This window comes from Panthera tigris, chromosome D2, assembly GCF_018350195.1.
Source record: "Panthera tigris isolate Pti1 chromosome D2, P.tigris_Pti1_mat1.1, whole genome shotgun sequence".
Classification (NCBI taxonomy): domain Eukaryota; kingdom Metazoa; phylum Chordata; class Mammalia; order Carnivora; family Felidae; genus Panthera; species Panthera tigris.
This window is the reverse complement of record NC_056670.1, coordinates 85,741,307-85,760,480: the sequence shown is the minus strand read 5'-3', so window position 1 is coordinate 85,760,480 and position 19,174 is coordinate 85,741,307. Positions and strand designations below refer to the sequence as shown.

At 62.1% G+C, this 19,174-nt stretch overlaps 1 protein-coding gene across 9 annotated transcripts in view; it reads left to right on the top strand.

Moving 5' to 3' along the window:
• STK32C (serine/threonine kinase 32C) overlaps window positions 1-18,246 on the top strand; it is a 97,365-nt gene extending 79,119 nt beyond the window's left edge. For 8 of the 9 annotated variants that reach the window (XM_042959875.1, XM_042959880.1, XM_042959874.1 and 5 more), the window contains 10 exons: window positions 6,588-6,739; window positions 9,404-9,577; window positions 10,452-10,489; window positions 10,591-10,680; window positions 10,893-10,996; window positions 11,465-11,581; window positions 12,829-12,954; window positions 13,047-13,178; window positions 16,597-16,664; window positions 17,585-18,246. In XM_042959875.1, the coding sequence (XP_042815809.1) occupies window positions 6,588-6,739; window positions 9,404-9,577; window positions 10,452-10,489; window positions 10,591-10,680; window positions 10,893-10,996; window positions 11,465-11,581; window positions 12,829-12,954; window positions 13,047-13,178; window positions 16,597-16,664; window positions 17,585-17,723 (1,140 nt within the window). In that variant the 3' untranslated portion in view covers window positions 17,724-18,246. Of the gene's footprint in view, window positions 1-1,950; window positions 2,017-6,587; window positions 6,740-9,403; window positions 9,578-10,451; window positions 10,490-10,590; window positions 10,681-10,892; window positions 10,997-11,464; window positions 11,582-12,828; window positions 12,955-13,046; window positions 13,179-16,596; window positions 16,665-17,584 lie in introns of those variants that run through there. The other variant, XM_042959881.1, reaches the window with a different exon arrangement.
• The last annotated feature ends 928 nt before the right edge of the window (window positions 18,247-19,174 follow it).

Below are 19,174 nucleotides of genomic sequence, written 5' to 3'. Positions count from 1 at the left end.
ATTTAGCAACACTTCTAAGTTCACCGTTTCCCTGTGTCACTTCATGTGTCAAATAAGCCTCATTAATGTAACCTCTGTATTTTTATAAGGAGAAATAACAAATCTTTTTCCTCAGGGACCCTCTGAAAACCCCAAAGTTAGTTTGAGGTCAAAAAGACTATTTTATTTCTTTATTTTTTTAATTTTTTTATTCATTTTTGAGAGAGCGTGAGCAGGGGAGGGGCAGAGAGAGGGAGACACAGAGTCTGAAGCAGGCTACAGTCTCCGAGCTGTCAGCACAGAGCCCGACATGGGGCTCGAACCCACGAACCGTGAGATCATGACCTGAGCCAAAGTCGGCTGCTTAACTGACCGAGCCACCCAGGCGCCCCAGTTTGGAAACTATTCTTAAGTAGACATTTGTTATTGTTAAAAAGTTCATTTACAAACTTTTGGTCTACTCGCATCTATTTAATTTTTTTCTCTTTTTAGTAATTATGCTTGGATTGCTCTTGAAAATTTCATGAGACGTTAAACAGCCACCTACTTATCTTCTTAAGTTAGTATTATTATTTTTTTGCCAACAAATTTTGTAGCATAGACGTAAAATGAACTTATTTGACTAGCAAAAACCCAGGTGGGGAAAGTTGTACGTCCGCATTAGATCTAATGTCAACAACTCTGAAGACGCATCTGTGTTCGTTATGGCAGCAAACTTAAACTAGCTTTTCTCCACTAAAGATTTCCTAGATCACGTGAATTTTAAAAAAAAATTGGGTTAGTTTCTGTATTTCTGAGAGTTTTAGAATACTTAAGCACGTAATACTTCCTCACTTATTTTCCTTCAAGCCGCCGGGATGAGCTGTTACAAATCCTTTGGCCACACCATCCCCCGGTGGGAAATGCGCCACACGAGGCAGGTGTGTGATCGTATAAAACTCACTAGTTTATGAAAGACCAGTTGGATCCAAAGCGCATTTCTAGGGGCGCCCGGGTGGCTCAGTCGGTTGAGCGTCCGGCTTCGGCTCAGGTCATGATCTCATGGTTTGTGAGTTCGAGCCCCGTGTCGGGCTCTGTGCTGACAGCTTAGAGCCTGGAGCCTGCTTCGGATTCTGTGTCTCCCTCTCTCTCTGCTCCTCCCCTGCTCCTGCTCTGTCTCTCTCTCTCCTTCAAAAATAAATAAAAACACTAAAAAAAAAAATTTAAAAAAAAAAACGCATTTCTGGAAGTTGAGGTCACCTGTGTCCCACCAACATTTTAACCAGCTCTAATGGAAAAGACTTTTGAGAGGGTTTCACTTGTCAGTTTAGTCCCAAACAGCTCCCTTCTTGTTTCCTTCGATTGGAAGTCGAGTTATTTCCCCAGAAGCTTGTATTTCCTCCAGAGGGCTCGCATCTAGTAAAGAGACCATCTGTGCATCTCAAAGGCACCAGGAAAGAATGTACATTTTCATCAAGGAGTTCTGGGATGTCTTTTCCTATTATCAAGGACTTAGGGTAATTTTTAAGTTTTTCTTTCCCTACGGATAGGGTAGTCCAGTGACTTTTTGTGGTGGGGGCCCAAACGGGAGGGGTTGGTGCTGAGGGAGTTCGGTCACAGTCCCAGTGAGGGACCGGCATCTGGGGTTGGGGGAGCACAGGTGGAGTTTACAGGGGGTGTGGGCTTAACTCCCGGCTTTGTCTCACTACTGAGGCTCTAAGTAGCAAGACATCCCTGTGAGTCTTCCGGTAATTTAATCTCCCCACAGGCAACGCCAGGACATTATTTAGGATGAGGGCACTCTAAAAAAATCCTTTTAGGAATAAAAGTCCAATTCTTTAAAGGCATACCTATTTTAATGGGATTTTAAATCAGCTGGCCTTTGTATGGCTTAAAACCAATTAGCCTTTTATGATTTAACAAAGGACACAAGTGGTGTCCCCAAAGAGGGCACAAATGATGTGGGCCTCCCAAGGTCCAGACTTTCTGCCAAAGACAGTAAGAAGGCCAAGAGCCTTGTTGTCACAGGAGGTCAAAACAGCTTCGGGCTCCCATGAGGTAGGACGCCTTAAATCACGGACCTGCTGGTCTATCACTGGACAGGTGATGCTGGACAGTTTCCCAGCACAAACAGGACAGGTGGGGAGAGATGACGGTGGCTCCTGTGGCCTCTGTAGGACAAGGGACACAAAGGACAGCATCGGGGGGCTGAGGATCTGTAACCCGCCGGGCCTGACACCGAGGCTACACGTCACAGAACCAGGTTTTACAATGATTTTCTCCTGCCCCTCTGAACTTAGAAAGTAACTGGAGACACCCTCCCTCCTCTCTGGAGCAGGCAGTGTGGACGGAGAGCTGACCTGAGGAAGGAAGGACCATTGCCATCTGTGGGGCCCATGTCAGGCTCTGGGCGGGGGCCACCCAGGCCCTTCCTGCCTTGTCGTGCTGGGGCCCACAGCAGGGTCTGGAGGGGGGCTCCCAGGCCCTTCCTGTCCCGTCGTGCTCCCCAGAAATCACGGAGACAAAGCTCTGCCTCCACCCCCTCCAGGTTTTTGGCTGTGATCAGTTGAGCTGTGAACTTTCCAGGACACAGAGCCCAAAAATTCAGGGAGTCTGGGTCTGGGCTTGGCTCGCCCTTCCTCCTTCTGGCTGGGAAGGGCCCTTGAGCTGTGGGTACTGGTGGCCCTGAGGTCAGCTTGCTGCTCGGCTGGGCTCCACCTCCCCCCAGGCCCTGGCCCAGCGAGCTGAACCCCATCAGCACCGCCTACACCGATTTCCTTGGAGATGGCAGGAGGGACCGCGTGGCCGCCCGTGTCCCCAGCCACGGGGCCGCAGCGAGCCTTTCCAGAGCACCTTCAGATGCACGCCGGGAATCCGCTCTCCCTCCATGTCGGCGCACAGACAAGTGGGCCTGACAAAAGTTGGGGGGGGGGCGCGCAGATTTGCCCTTAGGATGGCTCACAGGCCCTTACCTGGCAGCTGCTTGATGGAATCCGCTAGGGCGGCCAGGCTCTGGGGGCAGCACAGGCCTTCAGAGCCCCGGGGGACTCAGCCAGGCTCAGAGCCACAGAATGTGCCCCCTCGGGTGGAGGCGGAGGTGTTTCTGGAGCTCTGGGCTTCTCCACCAGTGACCCCGGCCAGGAGCCCCTGTGGGCAGTCCGCCTGCCACCGTGGGGCCCCTCAGATCGTCAGCCAGCGGGAGAGAACTCCAGCCATCCCCACTCAGCTCAGAAATCTCGAGGAAGAGCGTCGGGAGAGCAGAGGGGACAGCGGGTGATTTGGCTTTTAATTGCTGTGATCACACTTGATCAGACGCATTTGCATAATTGCCTAGAGCTGGGGTCTCGAGGCTCCTTCAGTCTGCGTTTCTGGGTGACGTCCCAGATCCGAGGCCTGGCTCACGGAGATACGGGGGAGCCGGTAAGCCCACCGTCTGGGCCGCGTTGACAGCTTCCGGGTGCGGAAGCCTGCAGAGCGCCTCGGCTGCCCATCCCGTGGACGAACTTCGGGCCGTTTGGCTGAAATGAGAGGAAAGATTCAAGAAAGGGAACGGTTCTCATGCTAATGGCCTTGTCTGTGGGAGAGGCTTTACAGACCTCATGGTCTGGCCTGGCCTCTATCCAGTCTCCGTCCGTCGAGGCCCCCGAACCCTGCGTCTGTGCCCAGAGCATCCCCGACGGCTCGGAAGGAGAGTGTTTCACAGCAGAGGTGGATCACGTGGCCCAGTGACACCGGCTGTCCCTCACAGCTCCCAGGACGTGGCTTCCTGAGGCCACCGCGACAAATGACCACACGTGGCGGCCCCTCCCTCTGGGCGTCACGTTTCTGCCATGGACTGAACTGTGCCCCGACTTCCCATGTTGAAGCCCCCCTCCCCGTGTGATGGTATTTGGAGGTGGGGGCTTTGGGGGGGCTTAGGCTTAGCGGAGGGTGTGCAGGCGGGCGGGTGATGGCATTAGTGTCGGGCACCTGTGGAGGGGAGGGGAGGAGACCAGAGCTCTGTGCGTGCGCCCACGGAGGACAGGCTGCTGAGGACACGTGAGCACCGGAAGCGGACCCCCACCAGGAACGGAATCTGCCAGCACCTTGGTCTTGGACGTGCAGCCTCAGAGCTGTGAGAAATGAGTCTGTCACTGAAGCGGCCGGGTCCGTGCTGCCCGCTCTGGCCCAGACACCCTGCGGCTCACGTCTCCCACCGCCTCCCGCTCATGAGGACCCTGCTGAACAGTCCGGGATGATCTCCCGGGAAGGTCACGTGTCACGGGGCTCAGGGACCAGGATGTGGATGTCTTTGAGGCCATTGGCCAGCTGAGCGTGGCAGAGACAAAGCCGTGGTCAGTGGACGCGTGAGCACGAGAAGTCCTGACTCCTCACAGGCTTGTGAGCCAGCATAACGTTCACGTTTAGCAGGTGGGGAAAGGGAGGGTCAGCCGCTGAGGAGGCCGCTGGACAGCCGGCGAGGAGCGGATGACGGAGGACGGGCCCAGGGACGAGGGCGGCCCGAGGGCTCCCGGACAGGGGTCTGTCTGCTGTGTGTGGCCACAGGGGCCGGGAGAGCAACGGGTGAATCCAGGGGGCGGGGGCAGCCCTGTGGCTTGGGCATCTCTTTCTCAGACCCAGCCTGGCACCCTGCCTCATCCCGGTCAGCAGGGGTCCCCGAACATGCAAGGTCCCCACGGGGGAGCCGGCGGGCACAATGGTCACTGCCCCCGTCCCCACCAGGAGAGCTCTGCCCATCCCCACGCCCCTTGGGGACGTTTTTATGACTGTTTATGCTCCTGTCAGAGAAGTGACTCCCGCTGTTCCCTTTGGGGGACAGTCAGGAGGACGGGGATGGCTCCAAACCTCTCTCTGCGTGGGAAGGCCTGGCGGCAAGGTTAGGGCAGGACATTGGTCGTGGCCTCCCTTCCCAGCCCCGCTCTGCCCCCGCTCAGGGACGGGGCTCCTGCATGTCGGGCCCCCCCAGTCTGGGCAGAACAACGAGGGTGGGGGGGGCCTTGACTCTCGCGGCACCAAGAGCAGATGGGGGTCTTTGGACGCCCGAAGCGACGCAGGTCTGAGGTCAGGTCCCCGGCCCCGGACTGCGGGCTTTCTGGGGAGTCAGCCCAGCCAGTCGTAGGCAGAGCTCTGCGGGGGTCTCGGCGGCCTACACGGCCCCTGGGCGGGTTTGAGGTGGGAGCTGCACAGGCACATCACGCGGGCGTCACGCAGATGTCACGTGGGTGTCACGCGGGCGCCACGCCACACGCCTTGCCCGTCTGGGGCTGGCAGGGAGGTGTGCCCGGTGCTGCTGTGCCTCACGAGGGTCCTGTCCCTGGAGGATGGGGGGATTCAGCACGCAGGCTGCTCAGTTGTGTCCGGCACCCCGAAGCCAGCAGTCACCGGCTGCCTCCCCACCGTGGGGCAGCACTGCCACCAGACTCCCCCACGGTGACGGTGCAGGAGCCAGAGTGAGGGGCGGTGCGTGCCCTGTGCTCAGTTCCGGTTCTGCCCGCGTCGGGTACGTCATCGATGCGTCCCGCATTAAATGGCACAGCCTTGCGGTTTTGCTTGGCCTTATGAAAGTCGTCACACGTGCTTAACAGTGTTTATAAATTCAGTTTCAGTGGCTGTGTGGCATCTCGTTGAGCTCACTTGCCCGGTGTTCATAAGGTTGCTGGATGCTCAGGTTGGTGAGCATCAGTCTGTGATAAGCAGTTTGCTCAACTGGTAAACATCTTCTGAAAAAAACCCACAAAACACCTTCGTGTCTTAGGATGTGTTCCCAGGTGAGGGACCGTGGGCTTCACCCAAAAGGGCTGCATCCCGCGGGTTTGGCCCGCGACCCTGATGCTCACTGACACTTCCGGTCAGGTCCAGGCCACCTGCCTTTGGGTGGGGCCCCCGGACAGTCTCCCCGCTCCTCGAGTTCCCCCAGCTCCGGCTACTTGAACACCTGGAGCCCAAAGGCTGTGGGGACCCTCAGGCGTGACTTGGGCTTTTTGTCCTCGAGAGGTCCCTCGATGACTTGAGTGGGGAACGTGGCCCCCGGCCTGTGATTTTGTGCGTTAGCCCCGTTTGCTGTTGGAGACCTTTGTCCGTGGCTCTGATGGACGCCCCTTGGCCACTCGGGCTCGCACGAGTCTCTGCTGCTTCTGTGGTTCTGCTGTCCCTGCACCCCCACCCTCTGCCCAACGTGTGAGTGCCGCCAACATCGCGAATGGACTTCGCAGCTCCGTGCTGGGTGGGATTAGCACTTGAGAGCCGTGCAGGGGCCCCGCCATTGTAGGAGGGTCCCTGTTGCTCTGGGGATGGTGGCTCAGGGTTGACGAGGACAGCAGCTCTCACGCCTGGGGCCTTCCCAGGTGCAGGGCTCTGGCTGAGGGGTCTCCCCACCTCGTCCCCAGCGGCCCTCCAAGCCAGCTGCTGCTCCGAGCCCCAGGAAGGGGCAGTGGGTCACCGCTGGTGGTGGGGGTGGGGTTCCTGGGCCCCAGCGCCGTGCTCCCGGCTGGGTCCTGCCTGCTTTCCGAAGGTGCCTCGCACAGGAATTTGCCCCACCAGAGACATCCAGTCGTTCCCGAGTCACGTCTGCCGTGGCCAGCGTGGGAGGTGGGGTGGTGGCGTCCACCTGAAGCGCCCTCTGTCCCCAGGTGTGCATCGTGCAGAAGCGGGACACGGAGAAGATGTACGCCATGAAGTACATGAACAAGCAGCACTGCATCGAGCGGGACGAGGTGCGCAACGTGTTCCGGGAGCTGGAGATCCTGCAGGAGATCGAGCACGTCTTCCTGGTGAACCTGTGGTGCGTGAGCTCGCCTCGCGGGCACGGAGCCCAGGCTGGACCCGCCGCCACCCTCCCCTGCCCCCGGCACCCCTCCCCGCTGCTCCCCCCTCTCCTGCCTCTGGGATGCCCCGACGCCCACGGCCCGCGCCCCACGCGCTCACCTTCAGGTTCCCCGGGGCCAGCGCCGTCCAGGTGTGCGCGACGCACGTGTTGATGCAGGTTTCCCACCCGCGGGAAGCCCAGGCTTTCCCCGGAAGGAGGCCTGTGGCCCCTGGAGTTTCTGGCGCTAAAGCCAGTGGGGGAGAGTTTTGGGGGCCTGAGTTCCTCCCTAGAATGGTCGCCAAGACCAGCCCCTGAGGGGAGGCAGACACGGGCTGCAGTGAGATCACCCTCCTCTCTCCTCCGTGAGCGTCGGGCTGCACGAGAGTCCTCCCCGCCGGGGTCCTCCCCGAGTCCTCCCTGACAGCCTCCCGTCCTGGGGTCTGTGCTCCCTGACAGGCTCACAGACCCGGTGGCGTTCCCGAGGGCCCTCGGTGGGCACAGGTGCTGCGGCAGCTGGGGAGGGCAGCTGGGGAGGCGTGTGAGAGACGAGGCCTAGCCCCGCCCCCACTGGGAGCTGAGGGTCCGTTAGCCCAACGTGGAGGGAGAGGCCGCCGAGCGGCATCGGGGACAGAGGCGGGGACGGTGCACCGTTGAAAGTGACCTGGTGCTATAGCTCCTGCAGGACGCACTCAGAGCCGCAGGTCCCCCTTCGCTTATTTACCTGGGCCGCAGCAGGTGGGAGGGTACCGCGCCGCGGACAGCAGCCCGCAGCCAGCTCTCCCCGTCGGAACCGGAACCGTGGTCCCGCCCAGGGGGGAGACCGGGCAGGAGGAAGGAGCTGGCTGTGCGTGGGGGGTGTGGCCTTCCCCACGTGGTTGTGGGAAGAGGGCGAGGTGCTGAGCAGGGCCCAGGGCGGTGGAGCCCGGCTGCCCGGGCCTCCTCCAGCCCCTCACCCCTGCACGCGGCCCCGGACCTCCCTCACTGTGGCCCGATGTCCCTACGAATGTCTAGTGTCCAGGCAAGCAGAGGGGCCGGCGGGGCCACACGGTGTTGCCGTGTCACTGTGCTCCATGACGGTCTTCTCGGCATCCTGGGGCAGCGGTTCTAAAGCTAGGGGCGTCCAAGCACCCCTCAAACCCACCCACTCTGTGCCGGCCAGGGGGGGCCTCGCTGGGCCGCGCCTGCTTGCAGCCTCTCAGGAAGGGGCTGACGTGTGTGGCTGACCCTCAACCGTGACGCCGGCCCTGGAGCTTGCCGAGATAGAAGACCCAGGATTTCCCACCTGGGGGCCCTCCGCTTCCCTCCACACCCTCTGGGGCTGTCTCTGGGAGGCCACGTGCCTAGTGGCCAGGAGCACGGGCTCCTGCGTCAAACTCCTCCTGCTGCGGCAGACGACATCCCGTCTGTGGAGCAGGGGTGGCAGTGGTCCCCAGTGCAGAATTAGAGACGCACGTACACGGACAAAGTGCTCCACGTAGGATGACTGAGGGATGCGAGCCGTCAGCATGATGTTTTCCGGCCCTGCTCCTGCGGCCAGCACCCCAGCCCCACGGGCGGGCCTGCCAGGGATGCCTCCCGCCACCAGGACGGGGCCGCCTCAGCCTCAGCTCCCGGCGTGGGAGGCCGCCTGCTCTTGTCCACTGCTCCCCGGGACTCCTGGCCTGTCCCGGAGCCTGGCCTTCCGAGTCCCTTTGCCCTCTGGTCCCATATCCCCTCCCCAGGCCACCTGCCCCTGAGATGAGGACAGGGTGGCTTCCGGTGGGCAGCGAGAGGAACATCACGTGAAAAAAATCAATTCTTTGTAACTTTCTTCTTTTTTTTAAGCTTATTTATTTATTTAGAGAGACAGAGACAGAGACCACGAGCAGGGGAGGGGCAGAGAGAGAGGCGGAGGGAAAGAGAGAGAGGATCCAAACAGGCTTTTTGCACTGTCAGCGTGAAGCCTGAGGGGGGCTCGAACTCACGAACTGTGAGATCATGACCTGGGCCAAAAAAAGCTGGACGCTTAACCGACTGAGCCCCCAGGCGCCCCGTGACTTTATTTTGGAAAGAGCCAGTTGCTCAACAGTAAGACGGCCCTCTGAGAGCTCACAAAAGAAATTACAAAATGGAAGGAGGTCCTTAAATGTTGTCTTGTTACTCCCATTATCTTCGTCATCACCGTTGTCATCATCATCGGCATCCCCACCCCCACCCTCACCGTCACCACCACCCCCACCACCACTGTTGTTAGAAGCCGGCCCCTTGCCCAGCCCTGCCTGAGCATTTCGCCTTGAGGTCTCCATTCCTTAACGGTCCTCCAAAGCAGATGCTTTTATCCCCTTTTGAGAGAAGAGGGGCAGCAGGGAAATGGCCAGAGACGATGTATCCTTCTCTCCATCGGTCACTGCCACGTCCCTGCCCCCAGCTGGGCTTCTCCCATCAGGACAGGCCCCTCCATCTTTCCCAAGGGTCCCGGCTCAGAGCGGCTCCCGAGCAGGAGCCGGGTCAGCACCCCGGGCGGGACCCCGCTCCCGGAGAGTGCCCGTGGGAGGTGGGGGTTCATCGGGTGTGGCGTCTGTGGGTTCCATCTGTGCACGGAACTGCGACCCCGGCTCCCCGGCCGTGCGTGTGTGCCAGGTCCTCCCCCGGTGCCCGCAGGTACTCCTTCCAGGATGAGGAGGACATGTTCATGGTGGTGGACCTGCTCCTGGGCGGGGACCTCCGCTACCACCTGCAGCAGAACGTCCAGTTCTCCGAGGACACGGTGAGGCTGTACATCTGCGAGATGGCGCTGGCCCTCGACTACCTGCGCAGTCAGCACATCATCCACAGGTGTGTGCCTGCCTGATGGCCTCCCGGGCAGGCTCCTGCCTGCTCTGGCCACCCCCTGCCCCCAGGTGGGGCGCCTGGGCCAGCCAGTGCCTGGCTCCAAGGCCGTGCACCTGATGTCCACCTCGGGGTGGGTCCTAGGCGAGCAGCCCCGGCTCGGCCGGGATCAGGGCGGCCCTCACCTGGTCTGTTCAGCTGCCGGGTCCCCGCCACCCCCAGCAGGAGTCCATTTGCTCATTGCCGTGCCCCTGGGGAATCAGGCTGAGTGTAACATTAGCTGAAAGCAGGTGAAGTTAGGAAGACAGAGCTGTATCCGCAGAACGAAACGAGGAAGCCCATGTGGTATATTACGAAGTCAAGTAGATGGGGTCTCTGTGTGTCTGCCTGGGGTTCTGTTATCTGGTCACAGTTCAGGCAGCGAACATTTACTGAGCAGGGTGAGGCCTGAGGCCAGTTGGTGCAAGGCAGAGGCCCAAGTCGTCAATTCTGTGCAGCCCCGGGGCTCTGAGGAGAGGCCAGCCCGCGGGGCTGGGGAAGGGCCAGCCACGAAGGGGGGTGCTGGGAGAGGAGCCAGCCTGGGGCGCTGGGGACGGCGTTCTGCTGTCCTCTGGGGGTTCTGGCAGCCTTGTGTCCAGTGCGTTCCTGCTGTCTTCCTGGCCTCACCCAGGTGGGAGGGGCGCTTCGCCAGAAACCAGAACGGCTACTTCACCTGGCTCGGTCAGAATTGCCAGGTGGCATCTCCCCAAGGCCCACCTGGGTCTCCAGGGCCTCTGCCTTGAGTGGGGAGGGGCCGTGAGGGAGCCGCCAGCCCTGCCAGGGACTGCAAGGCATGAACAGGGCTCCTGGACCATCTCCCCACTTCCTGCTCCCGCAACAGGGACGTCAAGCCCGACAACATCCTGCTGGACGAGCAAGGTGAGCCCGGGCTGCGGGAGGCTGGCCGTGGGGGCACGCGCCCTGCCCACGGGATGCCCCTCCAGCCCTTGGGACACCAGCTGTGTCTTCTCTCCTCGCAGGGCACGCACACCTGACCGACTTCAACATCGCCACCATCATAAAGGACGGGGAGAGGGCCACCGCACTGGCGGGGACCAAGCCATACATGGGTGAGCCGCGGCCACCAGCCTCGCACCCGCCTGGCCAGCCTGCTGTAGTGCGGGACAGGCTCGGACAGACGCTAGGTGACGATGTGACAGCTAGGATACACTCCTGGGTCGGCCCACCGCCCACACCAGGTGGGGGAGGGTCCCCCGGGCGGTCAGCCGGGGAGGGGACCCGCGGTTCTGGGATGCTCAGTGGCCTCTCCCTCCCTGGAAAGCTCCGGAGATCTTCCAGTCCTTCGTCAGCGGTGGCAGCGGCTACTCCTTCGAGGTGGACTGGTGGTCGGTGGGGGTGCTGGCCTACGAGCTGCTACGTGGATGGGTACGGAGCTCCTGGGGCCGGGGGCTGGGGAGGAGGGGAGGGGCACTGCAGGGCCAGGCAGAGGAGAGAACTGTCAGTGGGGCTGCGTCCTTGGGACCTTCCTGTGGGGTCCCCTGCTCTCACCCTCTAGCCCTGGGAGGCTGGGGCCCTCCCGATCCCTCCTGGGGGGCCTCCGAGGCCCTGCACCCTCAGCCACGCTGCAGGACCCCAGCCTGGAGGAAGGTGGCCCCTCCTGGCCTCCAGGGCCGATCCGCCCAGGCCGGGGCATCCATGGGGGTGATGTGCTTCCTGCCCGGCCAGAGGGGCGGCCTGTCCTGGCCAGTTTCCCGTCCTGGACGCAGGCGCGGCCCAGACCCGGCATCTTCCTGGGAGCGGAGGCCGTGCTATGTGTGTGCTGGGGGTGGGGCGCTGCCTCGGGGGCCTCTGGGTGGCGGGGCCCCTGCCGCAGCACTGCCTCCCCCGCCCCAGAGGCCCTACGACGTCCACTCCAGCAATGCCGTGGAGTCCCTGGTACAGCTGTTCAGCACGGTGAGCGTCCAGTACGTCCCCACCTGGTCCAAGGAGATGGTGGCCCTGCTGCGGAAGGTGAGTCCCCACCCCCCCCACCCCGCGCTGAGGAAGCACCGGCTTCCTGCGTGTGCACGTCCGTGTCGCTCCCGCCGGGCTCTCTGTCATCTTGCGGTAGCTGGGCCAGTCCGAGCACTGGCTGTGAGCCGAATGCCATGTGCCCGTCACCAACTAAATCCTACGACCTGGCATCACCCCATTTCACAGATGCCCAAACTGAGGCGCAGGCCCCCCTGTCACACGTGTTGGGGGGGAGGGTGCGTGCAGGCTCTGGCCTCCTCTACCCGACCTTCTGCCAGACATGGGTGGCCACTGCCTGCTGCCAGCAGTCGGGCTCACCCCCCGGGAGCACACGAAAAAGACCCCAGACCCCCCTTGCACCCCCCACGGCTGAACAGGTGGCTGCAGCAGCCAGGGGACCTCAGTCTGGCAGGGACCCAGGCCAGGTGCTGCTATCACAGTGCCTCGGTCCGGTGTCCAGGCCTGGGCTGGGGCTGCCCCTCAGCCGGCCCCACCGCTTTCCACTCAGAGAGTCACACACGGGCACCTCCGGGGTCGGGACCGGCCGTGCAAGAGCTTACAGGACACACAAGGCCCAGCCGGCCCCCGTCTCCTGGCCCACAGGGCCCTCCCTGCATGTCCCCCCTGCTGCTGGAGACCTTTTCCCCTGGAATGACAGACGGGCAGCTAGCGGCCTCTCCTAGTTCCTGAGAGGTTCTTAACCCAGCCTCCACCCCACATGGCTCTGCCCACCCCTGCCCAGGTAGCTCCCACGGTGGACCTGGGCCCCAGACACCCAAGCAGGGAGTAAGGGCCATCCGTGCACCAAGCCTACACCTCAGGGACGCCTGGGATAGGGTTTGCTGCCTTCTCTCTGAGACAGGGACAGGGACAGCATGTGAGGGGACACCCAGCCTCACTGACCCGACCGCACACGGCACCCCGAGGCTCCCAGGGGCTGTGTCCACTTAGTTCCGGTCTTGGGGCCCTTCCTGCCGTTCACCAGGCTGAGGCTGCCACCTGCTGGTGACTCTTAGTCAAAGGTCCCCGTGGACCCCACACGCCCTCCACTGGCCTTGGGCTCCAGGGGCTTGGCCAGGTTGTCCCCTTGGCCACATGACTGCACTGATCTGGAGTCAGTGCCCCCTTTCCTTGCCTGACCCTTGAGATCCTTTTAGTGGGGTGCCCTGGCCTGGGGCAGGTGGCCACCTGTGGGCCAGGGCTGTGCTGGGCGTGGGCGCCATCTGACGTGGGTCGTGTTCCAGCTCCTCACTGTGGACCCCAAGCACCGAGCCTCCAGCCTACAGGACATGCAGGCGGCCCCATCGCTGGCCGGCGTGCTGTGGCAGGACCTCAGTGAGAAGAAGGTGGCACCGGGCTTTGTGCCCAATGTAAGCCTGCGGGCGGTGGGCGGGGCCCCAGGTGGGCGGGGGCCGACGGGGCGGCGGGTGGGGGGGGGGCTCAGCTCCCATCCCCCCCACAGAAAGGCCGCCTGCACTGCGACCCCACCTTCGAGCTGGAGGAGATGATCCTAGAGTCCAGGCCTCTGCACAAGAAGAAGAAGCGTCTGGCCAAGAACAGGTCCCGGGACAGCAGCAGAGACAGCTCTCAGTCTGTGAGTGGGGGGCCTGGTGTGGGGTCCCCCCCTCCCTCCGGGGCACCACCTTGAAACCCACCCCCCGGCCGAGCCCCTGGCTTCCTCTCCTCAGCAGGTAGAAGCGCCTCGAGATCCTGCTCCTGGTGGAAGGGCTCCCGGGCCTGCATCACTCCCACCTCTGCCCCCAGGGGCACATGCGCGTGTCTTCTCTTATAGGGCCACCCATCACCCACGGGTTAGGACCCACCCTAACCCCGATGACCCTCTCTTTATGTGACTCTGTGTCACGTTCCAAGGAGCTGGGAGTTAGGACATCACTCTGGGGGGACACAGCGAAACCCACAGATACCCCTTGCCTGCCCCAGGTCACAGAGCTTCTCCCGGGAGGGTGGGGGCGCTCCTGGGGAGCTCGCGTGTGAGCGCACGATCAACCCTGCACCTGTCCCCGAGGGACAGCTGGTGCTCACAGAAGCAGCTGGGGTATAGGTGCAGATGGCAGCAGTCACAGCTGTGGCCCTCCTGCCCCTGGACCGGTCTGAGCACGCAGAAGACCCCAGCCCTGGTGCCGCCTCCTCGGGCCTGCCCCCGGGCACAGGGGTCAGGCGGGGGCTGGGTGTCAGCCACGTTCAGCACACTGCCGGTCCAGGCTGGGGGGTGCCCTGGGAGCCTGGACTCTGGACTGCTGGTGGCGGCCCCTGGTGTTCATAGGTGGGACTGCAGGTGTGGCCCCGCACGTTTCCCTCTGGGGCTGTTCTGTTGTGACCCTGGGAGCACCGACTCTGAGCCGCTCACGCGAAAGCACCGGAACCACGCTCCTTATCTTTTTATGATTGCTAAGAGCCGTTCACCTGTCCTGAGACACTCGTCAGAGACATGAGCTGCAAATAGTTTCTTCTGTTCGGTGGCTTTCTCTTTTCTCGTCGGGTGGGGTCGTTTGCGACAGATGTTGATGAAGTACGATGTCTCCACTCCTCTCTTATTTTGTGCGTCTGGCGTCTTATCGAAGATTTCCTTCTGCGCTTTCTTCTTCGCATTCTATCACTTTACCTCTCGCATTTAGGTCTGGGGTCCGTTTTGAGTTAACTTTTACGGGTAGCGTCAGGTCCACGGTCGCTCCTGCACGTGGATGTCCACCCATTCATGTGCTGAAGACGCTGCTGTTTTCCCGTTGAACTGCTTGGCATGGCTTTCAAAGACTAATCAACCCAAAATAAGCGTTTCCTGGAAGTACAGTCATCCACCTTGGGTGCGTGCACGCTGGCCCTGGCCCCTCCCCCGTGGGCACTGGAAGGGTGGCCCCGTCACGTCGGTGGCTGTGTGCCGCACACAGAGCCGTGCATGGTCCACGCTGGTAACATGCTGCCTCGGGCTCCGCAGCTCTGCCTGGAGCTGCCCTGGGCCACACGTGCCACGGTCCCCATCGTCTGCCCTGAGCCAGGTGCCAGGTCTCCCTAGTGAGCGGGAGGGTAACGGGGAGTGGCGTCCTTGTGCCCTGAGGGCTCGAAGGCAAAGGCACAGACTTACAGTCATGACGGTGGCACTTGTCACTGCCATTCCATTCTGGTGCGGACTTGTTTTTGTAGATCTAGGCTGCTTTGTCGGGGGGGTGCAGTTTCAGGAGCCTCTTGGCCTCGTGCATGGTACGGCCGTTACCCCACAGATCCAGGACCAGCTACCAGGGCTGAACCAGAAGCCAAATGAGTGGATTTTGATTATGCACTCAGGGCGGGGGTGGGGGTGTTGGGGGCCAGCCACTGGGCGGGGTGGGGACACTTGCTCCCACCCAGCTGCCAGGTGGGCGTGGCCAAGCGTTAGCTCAGACCCTGTGTCCAACAGACTTCCAAAGGTACACCCGGGAAATGGTGTGAATTTCCATCAAGGTGGCTGGTGACAGCTTTCTCTCGTACCCTTGATCTTACTGTGCATGTGTGCGTGTGTGTGTATGGGTGCGTGTGGGTGCGTGTGTGCGAGCATGTGTGCACATGTATACATGCGTGAGCATTGTGTGCATGTGTGAAAGTGTGCACACATGTGTGCATGTACGTGTGTGCACAGGGGTGCACGTGTGTGAGCATGCTTGTGCGTGAAAGTGTGCGCACGTGTGCAAGCATGGGTGCAAAGCGTGAGCGTGTGTAAATACGTGTGTGTGTGTGTGCACGGAGATGTATGTGCATGTGCGATGTGTGCACCTGTGCACATGTGTGAGGATGTGTGCACATATGCGTTTGTGTGCATGGGTGCACGTGTGTGTGTGAGCATGGGCTGGCTGTCCGTGTCCCTGGCCCTAGGAGCGCTGGGACCCATTGGACACCGCTAGACCCGGGCGCAGGGGGACCTGCTTCCCGCTGCACGGTGCGGCCGGTTACAGGGCTTACTCCCACTTGGCTGGGTCCAGATAAGTTGGGTCCAGGCTTGTGCTCTTCTGGCGCACCATCATCACCATGGCCGCCGGGGGGCTCAGTTCTAGAGCAGCGTCTCCTGCAGAGCCCAGGCGGTGCCAAGCTGCTCCATGGTGCCCTGCCCCCTCACCAGCTGAGTCGTTAGTGCCTCGCTGAAAGGAACGTCCTCTGGGCCCCCCAGGAGAGCATGGTTGTCTGAGGGCAATCAGTTCTTCGATGTTGAGTCTGTCCGCCCTTTCTGGCTGCCCACCTCTCTTGAGACAGCACTCGTCCCGGGCTGTTCTGGAATCTTCGGCGGGCCATCATTCCTTCCAAGTTTCCAGGAGCTGCCCGGCAGCATGTTAGACCCCCTCCAGGGTTCTTGCCCGGGAGTTAGCTCCCGGCCGTGGGAGGACGCCCCACACCCACACTGTCCCTCCTGCGTATGCCCCACACCCGTCAGTCCTCCGGGCACCCACCCAGCCTCTGCTCCTGCACCAGGCGGTGCCCTTCTGACCTTAGCGGGTCTCACACAGACCCTGCTGCTGGGGGCAGGTGGAGGCAGATGGGTTGGGGGGGTGGGGAGGTGCTGCTGTCCTCCGGTGGGGAGGGCCCTCTTGTGGCTGGAAGGGGCCATCGTGGCCACATGTGTGCACTCAGGCCCTCCCAGATTTCAGAGGCCAGCTCTGTCTCCCAGGACCTTGGCTTTGATCCAGGGAGGGGAGGGAGCCAAGTCAGGTATGGTTTCTGGCCCAAGTTTTGTCCTGCAGACCTTGCCTTCATGGCAGCGTCTGCCCTGAGGCAGTGGCTGGGCTTCCAAACTGGGCACCCTTTGGTCACTGGCTGAGGGTCGCCCAGGAGATGCAAACTCCCAGATGTTCTGGCTGCCTGAGGGCAGAGTTTCTCCAACAGCCCGGATCAGGTCTCCACAGAAAGCCACAGGTGCAGGCCACAGCAGGGGAAGAGACAGACTGGGAGGGAGGCTCGGGAACCCATCTGAGGGGAGGGGAGGGAGTCTAACAGCATCCATTACATTCATTGGTATGTCTTTCTAACAGGAGAATGACTACCTTCAGGACTGCCTTGATGCGATCCAGCAAGACTTTGTGATTTTTAACAGAGAAAAGTGAGTGCGTGCGCTGGGGGGCGGGCAGCAGGGCGCCAAGAGGAGGCGGAGGCTCTCTGGGCCACACAGGTCCCGAGCCCCGGCAGCCATAGGGCATCAGGGGACCGGGGAAGCAGGTCCCCACCCTCCCAGGGAGGGAGAGTGGGAGGCCCCTGCTCAGGCTTGTGTGGGAGGGAGGGGAGCTTGGGAGCTTGCACCTCTAAACTGAGGTCTAACAGCCAGCCTCTCCTGAGGAGAGACTCCTCGGACTTCCCAGCGGAGGGTGATGGCTGGGCAGTCCTGCAGTCACATGGACTGATATCCCTCCCTCGTGCACGCCACACTTTCCTGAACGTCAGGGACCATGGGACAGAAAGGGCACAGCTGGTTAGCAGGAAGCTAGGACAGGCCTCAGACAGCTAAGACACCTGCTGCAGTGGAGGGAGGAAGCCCAGCGCTGCGGGCCCAGGAGAGGGGTGGTAAGGTGCAGCACGGAGGGCTCCCTGGAGGAGGCAGCTCTGCACTCCGGTGACCAGGACGATGTGTGGGCACTGGTTTAGGGCACTGGCTGCCATCCTGGAGGCCGGAGGCCTGGATAAGGACACTCAGGCAAGCTCTTGACAAGCTTTGTTCCAAAACTGCTGACCCACAGGACGTGCCCTTACACTAGGTGTCCTTCTCGGCTCTGGCTCCCCAGCCCCACTGTTGAGTCTGAGGCCTCAGTGGTCGGGCAGGGTGATGCTGGGCTGGGCTGACCCCTGGCCCACCCCACGTCCATTCTCTGCCCCCTGCGGTGCCTGGAAGGGCACTTCTTCCGGCGAGTCCCTGGGGGACCCATTCTGCAAGTCCTGGGCCAAGGCCGGGGTTGGGGGTGGCCAGAAGCGTCCTGCGGCTGCCGGAGAGGCTGCAGAAAGCCCCTCCTTGTGTTTCCCCCCCCACAGGCTGAAGAAGAGCCAGGACCCCGCGAGCGAGCCGCCGCCGGCCCCCGGGGCCGGGGAGGCTGCGGAGGACTGCGAGGGGACGCGCCCCGCCCTGTCCATGTGCGGCCCCATCTGCCCCTCCCGCCTCACCGAGAGTTAGCTCCCGCTGCTTTGCAGACCCAGGTCTGCCAGGAGGACAGGACGGGGTGGCGGGCAGAGGCCCAGCGTGGACATTCCCCGCCGAGCAGCCCGGCCCCTCCCAGCACAGACCCCGGGCCTGGTGGCCGCGCTGCTCCCTGGCCTTGTTTGCACGGGGACGGGCTGACTGCCGAGCCTGCTCGAGGGCTCTCCGTGGCCCATGGCAACCGCCGGGAGTGGGGGACACGCCCCGGTGGCTCCGTTACCTGCAATGGTGGCAGGAGGCCTGCGGCCTCCGCTGGTGCCCCCCCACCCCCACCCCTCCGGCCCACCACTGGCAAGCCACAGAGGCTCCAGTGCCACCAGCCTCAGCTGTACATAAGCCCTCGGCACCGGCCCCGCCGTCGGCTGCCGGACGTCCGTGCACTGGCTCCCCGGGGCGCACGGAGTCTCGTGCGGAAAGGTGAGGAGTGTTTTTATAGACACATTGTTCTGGCGACTTCTGCTGTGTTTCTGTACAGTTGTCACCTCTGAGCATCACGACCTAAGAGCTGCTCGGTGTCCAGTGTCGTGCGTGTTGTAAGCCTGCAGGGGTTGTACAAAGCCGGGGGGGGGGGGGGGGGGGGCGGGGGCAGAGGCGGAGTCGGCCAGTGGAGGCACGGAAGAGGCGGGGCCCGTCGACGCGGGCGGGGCAGAGGCGGAGCCTGTCGGTGGGGTGGGGCGGGGCAGGGGCGGAGCCTGCCGACAGGGGCGGTGGCGAAGCCTGCCAGTGGGGTGGGGGCAGAGGAGCCCGGGGCAGCGGAGAACCAGAACCAGATCCAGAACCGCAGCTGGCTGAGTTGGGCAAAGGGAGCTCCCCGCTCGCCGAGGGCCGGGGGGGTTCATGTCGGAGACAACCCCGTGTGCCCACGCAGGGGACACAGGAGTCACTACCGGGAAGCCAGGGTCCAGAGGTGGGCAGCTGCAGGACACCTGTGGGTGGTGCCAGCCCCCAGAGAAAGCTCTAGGTGGAGACCTGGTGGTTCCAGAGGCAAGAACGAAGAAGAGGTTAGGGTTCTGTAAAACCTTGTGAATCTCAGTGTGCACTTTGAGACCCCAGGGGATAGCACACCCCTTTCCTGTGCTGGCTGCGCGGATGTGGGTGTGACCTGGCTCCTCGATCACCTCTCGCCTGTGCCTGGACGTCGGCCCCGGCGGAGCCCCGGAAATGCAGCTCTGAGGCTGCACTGACCAAACAGATCTGGGGACCGCCGGGTCGGGCCTTCTCCTGGGGGCAGCCCCACAGGAAGCCCAGATTCCAGGCTGGGGCTGTGCTCCCCCAGAGGGCACAGCTGGAAAAGCTCCCTGGTCACCACCAGGAATGGGCGCTGCAGGCGCAGGGTGGAAGGGACTGTCCCCGACCGGTGCAGCTTGTCGTCCCCCTGACCATGAACACCCTGCTCTTAGAGCAAATACACCCTTCGGGGACATTCC